The 12,668-nt window shown below is 35.3% G+C and overlaps 1 protein-coding gene across 5 annotated transcripts in view; it reads left to right on the top strand.

The window, feature by feature from the left end:
* The window catches only part of FGD4 (FYVE, RhoGEF and PH domain containing 4), a 285,423-nt gene that overhangs the window by 266,257 nt on the left and 6,498 nt on the right, over nt 1-12,668 (top strand). For all 5 annotated transcript variants that reach the window (XM_069094845.1, XM_069094844.1, XM_069094847.1 and 2 more), the window contains 2 exons: nt 4,739-4,879; nt 11,254-11,394. In XM_069094845.1, the coding sequence (XP_068950946.1) occupies nt 4,739-4,879; nt 11,254-11,394 (282 nt within the window). The remainder of the gene's footprint in view (nt 1-4,738; nt 4,880-11,253; nt 11,395-12,668) is intronic.

Raw genomic sequence — 12,668 nt, 5'->3', positions numbered from 1 at the left:
ACAAATTGTTGTGGCTACAGGGCCCCAGCCCTTCAGCCGCTTCTTGCCCCAGGGGCAAAAGCCAACCGCATTCCCAACTACTGGATCTCAAAGTCCACACTGCTATGACCTCTCACTTTGTCCTTAGCATCTATGTGTTGATAATTCTGGAAACTGCCACAGCTACTGGTGATCTGAAGTCCCTCAGCCTGTGGTTGGTCAGGCCCACCCTGGGGCTAAAACCTCTGGCTTGCACGGGGCTGGGGTAGGCTCCCAGAACGCTGCACTGGCTGCTTGCTGCCGGCCTGCCAGGCTGTCCTCAGCAGGAGGTTAGCTTCTCTGTGTCATTTTGTGGGTTCTGTAGCTCCAAAGTTTCTTCAGAGTCACCTTTTACATGAATTGGGGGAGGTGGAAGCTGGAGCCCAGCAGAAGTCCTCTTTCTACTCCACCATCTTGACTCTGCCCCTGAGTTGTTGTTGAGTCATATTCAATCATGTCTAACTCTTTGTGACCACATTTGGAGTTGCATAGGAATAGAGATGACCGGGTTCATCTTCAGAGGAGGATATTGAAGTAAAGAAACCCTCAAAGAGTATCATGAAATGGTCACCTGTCCAAAAAGAATTCATAGAAGATCTTTAAAAAGACTTTAAAAATGGAGGAAAAAGTAAAAAAAGAAAATAAGAATGGTCCATGAAAAACAAGGTCATAAAATTAGAAAAAGAGATCCAGAATCTTAAGGAAGAAAATGACACCTTAAAAATTAGAATTAATCAAAGTGAAGCCAGTGAAATTGTAAGAGATGAAGAAATAATTACACAAAATATGAATAATGAAATATAGAAGAGAAAGTAAAACATTTTATAAGAAAAACAACAGATGTGGGAAATAGATCAAGAAAAGAAAATATAAATATAATCTGACTAACTGAGAGTTATGGTTTAAAAAAAATCTTGATACAATAATACAAGAAATAATGAAAATTGTTCCAAAGCATTAGAACAAGGGGGGAAAGTAAAAATAGAAAAAATCCATTGATCACCACTTAAAAGAGAACATATGAGGAAAACTCATAAGAATATCATAGTCAAATTTTGAAACCCCCAGCTGATGGATAAAATATTAAAAGCATCATGATTAAAACAATTCAAATACAATGGTGTCACAATTAGAATTATACAAGACCTAGCAGCATAGACATTAAAGGACCACAGGTCTTGGAACACAATATATCGAAGAGCAAAAGAAGTGGAGCTCTAGCCAAAAATATCACACCCTGCAAATTTAAGTAGTATCCTGAATGGGAAAAAAAATGGACATTTAATAAACTCTCAGACTTTTCAGACTTTCTTTAAAAAAAAAAATCCTGAGGGGCGGCCAGGTAGCACAGCAAACAAGAGCACCGGCTCCAGTGTTGAGAGAGACCTGGAGATCGAATCCCGGGCTCTGATACTTAGCACCCACCCAGAAACACCTGGCCATGTAACCCTGAGCAAGTTACTTAACCCCAATTGCTTAGGGGCAGCTAGGTGGCTCAGCGAGTAAGAGTACCGGCTCCAGTGTTGGGACGACCTGGAGATCGAATCCTGGGCTCAGACACTCAGCGCCACACCCAGAGATAACTGGCCATGTAATCTTGAGCAAGTTACTTAACCCCAATTGCTCAAAAATAAAAAAAAAAGAAAAAAAATCCTGCGCTTAATAGGAGATTTGATATACCTCAACCAAGAGAAATATAAGGTTCATACCAAAGACTGACACAGTATTCATAAGGACAGACTGTTTACTTTTTATGTATGTAAAATGTATGTCTGTTTCTTAGTAATTATTGGGTAGCTCATAAGAAAGATTGGGGTAAATCTGAGTACTATATGAATGTAAAAAGTAAAACCACTTCGGAACAGCTAAAAAGAGTAATTATTTTATACAAATGAAATGCAAGAGGAAGAATTGATATAGAGGAATTAGATGGGGGAGGAGGGCTGGTAGTTCTGGTAACTTATTTTCATCAGGAATGGGTTTAAGAGGGAACAATACATATATGTGTTTAGAAGAGTATAAAAGTCTTCTAAATTCAGAAGAAATAAAATAGTAGAGGCATAGGGAGGGGAAGAGGACAAGGGAGGGATCTTTAGAAGACAGAATGAGGGAATAGGTAAAAGGGGGTATAGAAGTTTAGATTTATAGGAAAGGGAAGATGGGGAGGAATCTTTGGAGGGGGGTAGGGAAGTAATAGGAGGGCAAGGTAGAAGTAAAGTAGAGGAGAGACAGGTAGGCTAGGAAATGAGATATGCACAAACATAAAAACAAAGATCAGGAATAGAATACATTTGGGAAAGAATATGTGTGTGTGTGTGTATCTATAGCTATGGAGAAACATATCTAAAATTTATTGTAGCCTTCAGAGGGGGAGGGTAGGGGGATAAAATACCAAAGTAGGAAGATGTACAGCAGAGAACAAAAGAAAGCTCACGAGAAAGCAAAGAAAAGATGAACAAGTCTCAACACAACATATATTATCTATCATATAGGCTTTCTTGAAATGAAAATTTATCATTACATATTTTGAATCCTCTCTTATATTCTGCACTGCACATGACATGCTTTTTTTTCTTTTGTCTTTAAGTTCCACTATTTAAGTTTATGATATGTCTTGTTTTTTTCTCTATTCTGTATTTGTGTTCTAACCCTTGAGTGTAAAATAAAATTAATCAAGTTTAAGTCCAACAATATGCCTTGGGTATAAGACTAGTCATGATTCCATCAATCCTCCTGTGGTGTCAGTGTGTATTTTTCTAACTTGTATAAGAAGATATGTTCAGTACTTAGAACAGAGGCTTCATTATGGATGGCATTGAGTACTCAGGGAAATGCCTGGGTGCGCACATTTGATATTATATATGGACATACCAGGTGTTCATGAATAATGATTGATTATATTAAGTTTTCATTAAACAAATATTTTATTTTTTATATTGTTTAATATTGCAAAATATTTTAATATCAACTCTTATATGTATAATGTAAAAAAAAAGATAGCCAACCAATGCCCACCTTTTTCAAAAAGTGTTCAATACAGCAGAATTCTGGTGCAGTAAATGAATTTAATTGGCCTGTTGAAGTCAGTTACAATAAGATAGTAGGATATCATGTATAAGACCCTAGTCATTATGTTAGTGTTAATTTGAAGATATTTAGTTAAAGAAAAGAATTTTATTTTAGCTATAATTACAAAGTCCACTCTCAAAGGTTCTTTCAAAATTATCTTCATCATTCTGCTTAATACATAATAAGTGCTTAATAAATGCTTGTTGACTGATGTTCTTTCAAGCAACAAATGTTGATTGAATATTTAAAAAATTTGTGTGGTAGATTTCTTTTTCCTGACTATACACCAAGCTTTAGTTTTGAGTAAAGTCTTTGGTGAGGTGCCTTAAATATTAGAATGACACTTTAAAAAAACCTCTTCTTAGAGTCTCTTTATTTTTTAGCTCTACAACTGAACTAAAATGTAATACAGAATGTTAAATTTGTCACTGAACAAAGGAACTGACTTCTCTTGACACAAAAAGAAAGAAAATGCAACACAGATACCGTGGGACTTAGCTTCTCTGGACATGACCTATCTTTTCTCCACCTAGAAATGCATCTGGTTGCTCAGGGTTTGGTAATTCCTGAGGTCTTAGGCACCCACCAAGTCTGAGAGGCCCAGACTCTGAATGTCTGGAACTTTTTATTACCCCTAGGCCAAGAAGCTGTGTCAGGGAAGCAAAGGGCCAAAGGAAATTCTGCTAGGAAAATGCTGGTCCTATCACAATAACCACCTTACCTGTCTGATAGTGCCAGGTAGAAACTACCTTTCAAGAAACATATAGTTCCATTTCTGAGTGTGTGGGGTGTTCAGGGAGGGCTAGCAGCTCTAGCGTGAGCACTTGCTAAGGTTTTTTCAGGGTTGCTCAGGTTTGCCTTTCACCCAGCTCTTAGCTGTAGCTCCAAGAAGCTGGAGCGTGCACAGTAGCCAACACCCCAGTGAAAACTGTCTTAGCAGGCTAAAATTAAGGTTAACCAGGTTAAGAGTAACTGATAGGCCCCAAACCTATCAGTGAGTTAGGGGGATGTCTACCCCAAGCATCCTTCCCCTGGAAAAATGGATAAATAAGAAAAATTTGTCCCAACACCCACAAAGACAGCTGAAGCAGGCGCTGTGAAGTGCTTAGGCTTGGTCAGACATCAGAGATGCCAAGGTAATTCACTGCATCCCAGGCCATTGCCAGTCATATTGACTTTTGTCTTCCCACTGGACTTTGATGACTCTGAGGAGTGAGCGAAACTGGTGACTTTGTGCAACTCTACCTCATTTAAATCCAATTCACTTGGAAGTCAAGACATCACTGTGTTATTGGTCCTCTTAAAAAAAGGATGAACTAGATCCATTACTGAAGTGATAGGATTTTGATCATTTTTCTTACAAAGAGTAAGAGAAGCAATATCTTTTACTTAGAGTAAGTACTTGGAATATTTTGATCTATCTTTGTTTAGGTTAGATGAACTTTCATGAGAAAATTTGGGTATTAGTTAACATAAAAATCTAATCTTTCACATTATATAACAGAATCAATTGGTTTTTCAACCAGCATTTGTTTTGCATTAGATATTTACATTTTTCTTAGCTGTTACTATTAGCTGTAGTAGAATTCTGCTTAAGAAATAGCAGTTGTCTGTGAATATGATTGCTTTCCCTTTTTTCTTTGTTTTTAAGGTGGTCTGTTGGAAATGTTCTGACTATAAAGCTCAGCTTGAATATGATGGTGGTAAATGGAACAAAGTTTGTAAAGACTGCTATCAAATAATAACTGGATGTATAGACAGTGAAGAAAAGAAAAGGAAAGGAATCTTAGAGGTATGATAAAAAAAATGGGAGTCTCAAACTCATATATTATTTAAACTTTTTAATGACAAGTGGTAATGGATCTGAATTCAAGAAGATCTGAGTTGGCCATGGCCTAAGGCATTTACCAAGTTTTGTGATCCTCTGTCTTAGTTTCTTTCACTTTAAAATGAGATTATAATAATACCTCACAGGATTAGTGTGAAGATCAAATTAGATATTTGTCAAGTTCTTAACACAATGCCTGGCACAGAGTAAGTGCTTAATAAATACTTCTCTTCCTTCTCAATCACATCTACTTAACAAAACATTTATGACATCACAAATAGAGAGTAATTTTTTTTATTCACATCCAGAGTAAATATTTTTTTATTTACATACTGGCCATGTTGTGGAAGAAATCATACCCCTCTATAAGAAAAAGGTTTAAAAAGTATGGATCAATTTGCACTCTGAGTTTACCAGTTGTCTCTGGGGGGCAGATAGCATTTTTCACTATGGGTCCTTTGAAATTGTTTTAGATCATTGTCTTGATCAGAATAGCAAATTCTTTTTTTTTTTTTTTAACTTTTCATTTATTTATTTATTTATTTTAAAATTGATTTGTTTCCTTTTAGTTTACAGGATTCAATTCCACAATTCTTTGAGTTTCACATTTTGTTCCTCTCCCTCCCCTCCCCCCATTGCGGCATATAGTCAAGTATAGGATCTGTAAATACTTCCCCATTATACATTAGTCAGGTTATAAGGACGGATTGTACCAGCTGGAATGAAAAATGGTAAAGAGGACATAAAACCAAGTAAGAGAAGGAAAAAGATCAGGTATTTTGCTTCCACCTGGATATAAACTTCGTTCTTTCTAGTTCTTTCTCTGGATGCACATATTTCTCTCCATCATGAGTATTTTGGGATTGACTTATATCACTGCATTGCTGAGAAGAGTCCAGTCTATCAAAGTTGGTCATCACACATACATTGTGTCTGTAATTGTGTACAAATTTCTCCTGGTTCTACTCTTCTCACTCAGCATCAGTTTGTATAAGCCTCTCCAGGTAAATATGAAGACCGTCTGCTCCTCGTTTCTAATAGCACAATAGTATTCCATAACATGCATATATCACAACTTGTTCAGCCATTCCCCAATTGAGGGGCATCCCCTTAATTTCCAATTCTTTGCTACCACAAAAAGAGCTGCTATAAACATTTTTTGTACATATGGGTCTTTTCTCCCATTTCTATGATCTCTTTGGGACATAACCCTAGGAGTGGTATTGCTGGATCAAAGGGTATGAAAGTATTTATAGCCCTTTGGGCATAATTCCAGATTGCTCTCCAGAAAGGCTCGATCAGTTCACAACTCCACCAGCAATGCATTAGTGTTCATAGGTGTGATCGATCTCTGGAGAAAACTGAATGGGGATAAAAAGGAATATACTTTCTTCTCAGCGGTTCATGGCACACACTCAAAAATTGACCATGTCCTAGGGCATAAAAACCTTACAATTCTGTGCAGTAAGGCAGAAATATTAAATGCATCCTTCTCAGATCATGATGCAATAAAAATTATATGCAATAAAGGGCCAGGGAAAGACAGACTAAAAACTAACTGGAAATTAAACAATTTAATCCTAAAGAATGAGTGGGTCAAACAAGAAATTATAGAAACAATCAGTAATTTCATTCAAGAGAATGATAATAATGAGACAACATACCAAAATTTGTGGGATACATTAAAGGCAGTTTTTAGGGGAAGTTTTATATCCCTGAGTGCATACATGATTAAATTAGAGAAAAGGGAGCTCAACGAATTGGGAATGCAATTTAAAAAAACCTAGAAAAAGAACAAATTCAAAATCCCCAATTAAATACTAAATTAGAAATATTGAAAACCAAAGGAGAGATTAATAAAATTGAAATTAAGAAAACTATTGAATTAATAAATAAAACCAAGAGCTGGTTTTATGAAAAAAAAATTGATAGACCCTTAGTCAATATGAGAAAAAAAAGAAAGAAGAAAACCAAATTATGAGTATCAAAAATGAAAAGGGTGAATCCACCTCCAATGAAAAGAAAATCAAAACAATTAGGAATTATTTTTCCCAATTGTATGCACATAAATTTGACTATCTTAGGGAAATGTATGAATATTTACAAACATACAAGTTGCCCAGATTAACTGAAGAGGAAGTAAATTATTTAAATAATCCCATCTCAGAAAAAGAAATTGAACAAGCCATCAGTCAGCTCCCTAGGAAAAAATCTCCAGGGCCAGATGGATTCACTAATGAATTCTATCAAACATTTAAAGAACAATTGATTCCAATACTCTACAAACTATTTGGTAAAATTGGTGAAGGAGTCCTACCAAATTCTTTTTATGACACAAATATGGTACTGATACCTAAATCAGGAAGAGATAAAACAGAGAAAGAAAATGATAGGCCAATCTCCCTCGTGAATATAGATGCAAAAATTCTAAATAAAATACTAGCAAAGAGACTACAGCAACTTATCTCAAGAATAATGTACTTTGATCAGGTAGGATTTATTCCAGGAATGCAAGGATGGTTTAATATTAGGAAAACCATCAGTATAATTGATCATATCAACAATAAAACTATCAGAAACCACATGATCATCTCAATAGATGCAGAAAAGGCTTTTCACAAAATATAACATCCATTCCTATTAAAAACATTAGAAAGTATAGGAATAAATGGAGCCTTCCTTAAAATAATAGTTAGCATTTATTTAAAGCCATCAGCAAGTATTATATATAATGGGGAGAAGCATTTCCAATAAGATCAGGGGTGAAACAAGGGTGTCCACTATCACACCTCTTATTCAATCTGGTACTAGAAATGTTAGCAGTCGCATTTAGAGAAGAAAAAGAAATCAAAGGAATCAAATTAGGCAAAGAAGAGACCAAGCTATCACTCTTTGCAGATGATATGATGATATACTAGAATCCTAGAGAATCAAGTAAAAAACTACTTGAGACAATAAATAAATCTGGCAAAGTTGCTGGATATAAAATAAACCCACATAAATCCTCGGCATTCCTATATATTTCCAATGAAATTCAACAGCAAGAGATAGAAAGAGAAATCCCATTTAAAGTTACTGTAGACATTATAAAATATTTGGGAATCTACCTGCCAAAACAAACCCAGAACCTATATGACCATAACTACAAAACACTTTTCACACAAATAAAGTCAGATCTAACTAATTGGAAAAATATCAATTGCTCATAGCTGGGTCGAGCTAATATAATAAAAATGACAATTTTACCTAAATTAAATTATATATTTAGTGCCATACCAATTAATTTACCAAAAAACTACTTTATAGAGCTAGAAAAAATAGTAACAAAATTCATTTGGAAGAATAAACGGTCCAGAATATCAAGGGAATTAATGAAAAGAAATGCTAGGGAAGGTGGACTAGCTATACCAGATTTCAATCTGTATTATAAAGCAGCAGTCATCAGAACTACTTGGTACTGGCTAAGGAACAGAGGAGTGGATTAATGGAATAGATTAGGCACACGAGATTCAGAATTCAATGACTATAGTAATCTATTGTTTGATAAACCCCCAGACCCCAGTTTTTGGGATAAGAACTCACTATTTGACAAAAACTGCTGGGAAAACTGGAATATAGTATGGCAGAAACTGGGCATAGACCATTAGCTAATTCTTTCACAATAGATCATCCTTACAATATTGCTGTCACTGTACATCCATTAGCTCTGCTTTATCATATTATTAGACAATGAAAATGAGAGGAGAGTAATACTAAAGACCACTGATAAGAACTCCCCTATTCTCCAGTCAAGCACACAGTTGGTCTCTGTGAGGAATATAATCCAATAGATTAGATTATGAAAACTATGAGATTAGTTTGTGTTCCAAGTTCTGACGAATCACTAAGTTGTCTCAGGTTCTTACTAGTTTTATGTCTTTAAGCTACCACATTTCAATTTACTGATCTCAGAAGAATGCAGTTATTCATCAGCTTATTGTAACTGGAGTTGTTCAAGAGGCCTGTCCTTCTTATAAGTCCCTGAACTTCTTGTTCTTAGGAATACTGGGCAAAAGAAAACATTTTGCTAATTCATGTAATAAAAAAATTGTAAGAAAGGAAGAAAAGGGTTGTAGAGTTCATATAAGTCTTCTCAGGTTTTTCTGAAACTATCCTGTTTGTCATTTCTTATAGCACAATAGTATTCCATCACAATCATATATTACAACTTGTTCAAGCCATTCCCCAGCTGATGGGCATCTCAATTTCCAATTCTATGCTGCCACAAAAAGAGCTGCTATAAATATTTTTGTACAAAAAGACTATTTTCCCTTTTCCTTGATCTTTTTGGGATACAGGCAGATACATACCTCAGATAGTGGTGGTATTGTTAGGTCAAAGAATATGCACTGTTTATAGATATGCATGGTTCCAAATTATCTCCAGAATTATTGGACTAATTCACAAGTCCACCAACAGTACATTGGTGTCCCAATTTTCCCACATCCCCTCTAGCATTTCTCGTTTTCCTTTTCTGTCTTGTAATCTGACTAGGTGGTATCTCAAAATTACTTTAGTTTGCATTTCTCTAATCAGTAGTGACTTATCTCTCACTTATTTGGTCATGAACTTTTCCCTCATCCATAGATCTGACAAGTGTATTTTTCTGTGCTCCCCTAATTTATGATATCACCCTTTATGTTTAAATCATTTATCCATTTTGACCTTATCTTGGTATATGGAATGAGATGTTGGCATATGCCTAGTTTCTGCCAAACTGCTTTCCAGTTTTTCTACCAATTTTTCTCACATGATGAGTTCTTACACTGAAAGCTTGGATCTTTGGGTTTATCAAACACTTTACTATGGTTATTTACTATTGTGTATTTTTTAGCCAGTGCCAGATTATAGATGATTACACTTTTGTAATGTAGTTTAAAATCTGGTACTTCTGGACTGCTTTCCTTCACATTATTTTCATTGATTCCCTTGATATTCTCAACATTTTGCTCTTCCAAATGAATTTTGTTATTACATTTTCTGTTACATAAAATAGTTTGGTAGTTTGATTGGTATGCCACCGAATAAGTAAGTGAGCTCAGGTAGAATTATCATTTTTATCATAATGGCTTGGTTTACACATAAGCAATTAACACATATCCAATTATTTAGATCTATCTTTATTTGTATGAAAAGTGTTTTGTGATTGTGTTCATATAGTCCCAGAGTTTTTCTTGTGGGTAGATTTCCAACTGTTTTATATTGCTTGGAGTTACTTTAAATGTAATTTCTCTTTTTACCTCCTTGCTGCTGGGTTTTGTTGGTAGTGTATGGAAATGTTGATAATTTATGTAGGTTTATTTTATGTCCTAGAATTTTGTTTAAGTTGTTAATTATTTCAGCTAATTTTTTAGTTGATTCTTTAGGGTTCTCAATGTATACCATCACGTCATTGCAAAGAGTTATCGTTTTGTTCATGTCTTATTGCTACAACTGCCATTTCAAATACAATAATAGTGCTGATAATGGCCATCCTTGCTACTCTGAGCATATTGGGAAGGCTAGTTTGTCTTCACTACAGATAATACTTCCTCATGGTTTTAGATGGATACTACTTATTTAAAGAAGGGCTCCATTTTTTTCTAATACTTTCTAGTTTTTTTATAGGATTGGGTGTTATATTTTGTCAGAAGCTTTTTCTGCATCTGTTGATGTAATAAGGAGATTTCTTTTTGTTGGTAGTAATCCTACCAATTATGCTTCTAGTTTTCTTAATATCAAACTAGCCCCACATTCCTGGTATAAATCCCACCTGTAATAAGGGTGATATATTGCTCTGCAGTGTTATATTTGACTACAAATGCTATATATAGAAAAGATGAAGTGTTTGAACTATTAAAAATGCTTTCCATTTCCATTAATTCTATTTAGGAAATACAGCATGGTGTAGTAAATAGGCTGCTAGACCTGGAGTCAGCAAGACCTGGGTTCAAATTCTATTTGTAATGCCCATTTGTGTGACCAAAAGCAAACAAATCAATTAAGTTCTCTGAGACTCAGGCAACACTTTAAGCTACTTACCTACTAAATTACAGTTATGTCAATAAAAAGAGTCACTTCCAACCTAATCACAGATCCTTGCCTTAGTGATGCATATTTGGTTTAGAAGAATTGTATTCATTCAGAAATTTTTTAATAATTTCCTTCATTCACTAGCAAATTTATTTTGTAAATTATTAATTTTCTAAAGATTTTTATATTTTATAAGTTGTTTCTCTATTTGGCTTAGTGTCTATATCTATATTTAAAGGATAATATGTGTCTGTCTCCTTTTGTTATCTTCGCTACATATTCCACAGATTGAATCAGCAGAAGTTTCTGGAAACAGTGTCATATGCAGCTTTCTTCAGTATATGGAAAAGTCTAAACCCTGGCAAAAAGCTTGGTGTGTGATCCCTAAACAAGAACCTCTTGTACTCTACATGTATGGTGCACCACAGGTACATCATAATAATTGCCTTCTATTGAGTGTACTGGTTAGAGATGAATTGAGAGGATAAGGGAGGTAATTCTAGAAGTCCTCAGTTCCTTCTCTTTAAAATGGAGAATTCATGGATGGGGCAGCCAGGTGGCTCAGCGAGTAAGAGCACCGACTCCAGTGTCAGAATGACCTGGGGATCAAATCTGGGCTCAGATACTCAGTACCACACCCAGAAATAACTGGCCGTGTAACCTTGAGCAAGTTACTTAATCCCAATTGCTTTAAAAAATAAAATAAAATGGAGAATTCAGGGGCGGCTAGGTGGCGCAGTGAATAGAGCACCAGCCCTGGAGTCAGGAGGACCTGAGTTCAAATGTGGCCTCAGATACTTAACACTTACTAGCTGTGTGACCTTGGGCAAGTCACTTAACCCCAATTGCCCTGCCCTCCCCCCCCAAAAAAGAAAAGAAAATGGAGAATCCATAAACTTAAACTTTGGCTCACTAAAATCACAGATATCCATTATCTATGCCCAAATTTCCACGTTTTCTTATTCTAAAACGTTTGGGGTCTTTTATTTACCTTACAGATTTTTCCTCCCCTATATAAGATTTTCTTATTTTTATCTTTTTTGTTCCCTGTTTAATGAGTTTGATAAAAATGAGTTGAATTTGGGATTAGAATAGGACAATAAAAGAAACTTACCAAAGGGGGCATTAAGGAGAATAATTATGGTCCCTTTAGATGTAAAAATAAATGTTCACCATAAAAGTGAACATATGAAATTTTAAGGGAAATGACATCTAAATAAATCTTATGGCATACTAGGATATCATTACATTCATATACCATTCTTATTCAGCCATCCCCTGTTAGTTTCTACTTGTTTAATATTGCAAAAAGAACTGCTCAAAATATTTTTTTAAATGCATATTGGGTCCTTTTCCTGATCTCTTAGGGTCATAGAGTTAATAGTGGTTCTGCAGGGATAAGTATATAGTTTATTGGTTTTTTTAAAGTATGGTTTCAAATTTCTGTTGAGAATAACTGCACCAAACTCAGCTCTAACAACAATATAGAGTACTTGAGGGACGATCAGTATGTACATATGGTCGTCCCCTAGCACGAGAGCAGGAGATAAAGACTTGTGAATCAGGCACTGAATTGAAGGAGGAAGGAAGGAGAGTGTCCTGGAGGTTTGTAGAAAGCAGCCACCAGAATTTTGATTGGGTGATATAGATTGAATGAATCTCAGAGGAGAGATTACTTAGGGCTAGTGACAAAGGGTATACG

Source organism: Petaurus breviceps, unplaced genomic scaffold (assembly GCF_028583685.1).
Source record: "Petaurus breviceps papuanus isolate PSGF00001 unplaced genomic scaffold, PetGlider_PUasm1.0 221, whole genome shotgun sequence".
In the NCBI taxonomy this organism is placed as follows: Eukaryota; Metazoa; Chordata; class Mammalia; order Diprotodontia; family Petauridae; genus Petaurus; species Petaurus breviceps.
The sequence above is the reverse complement of the archived record's forward strand: the minus strand, read 5'-3'. Positions and strand labels throughout refer to the sequence as shown.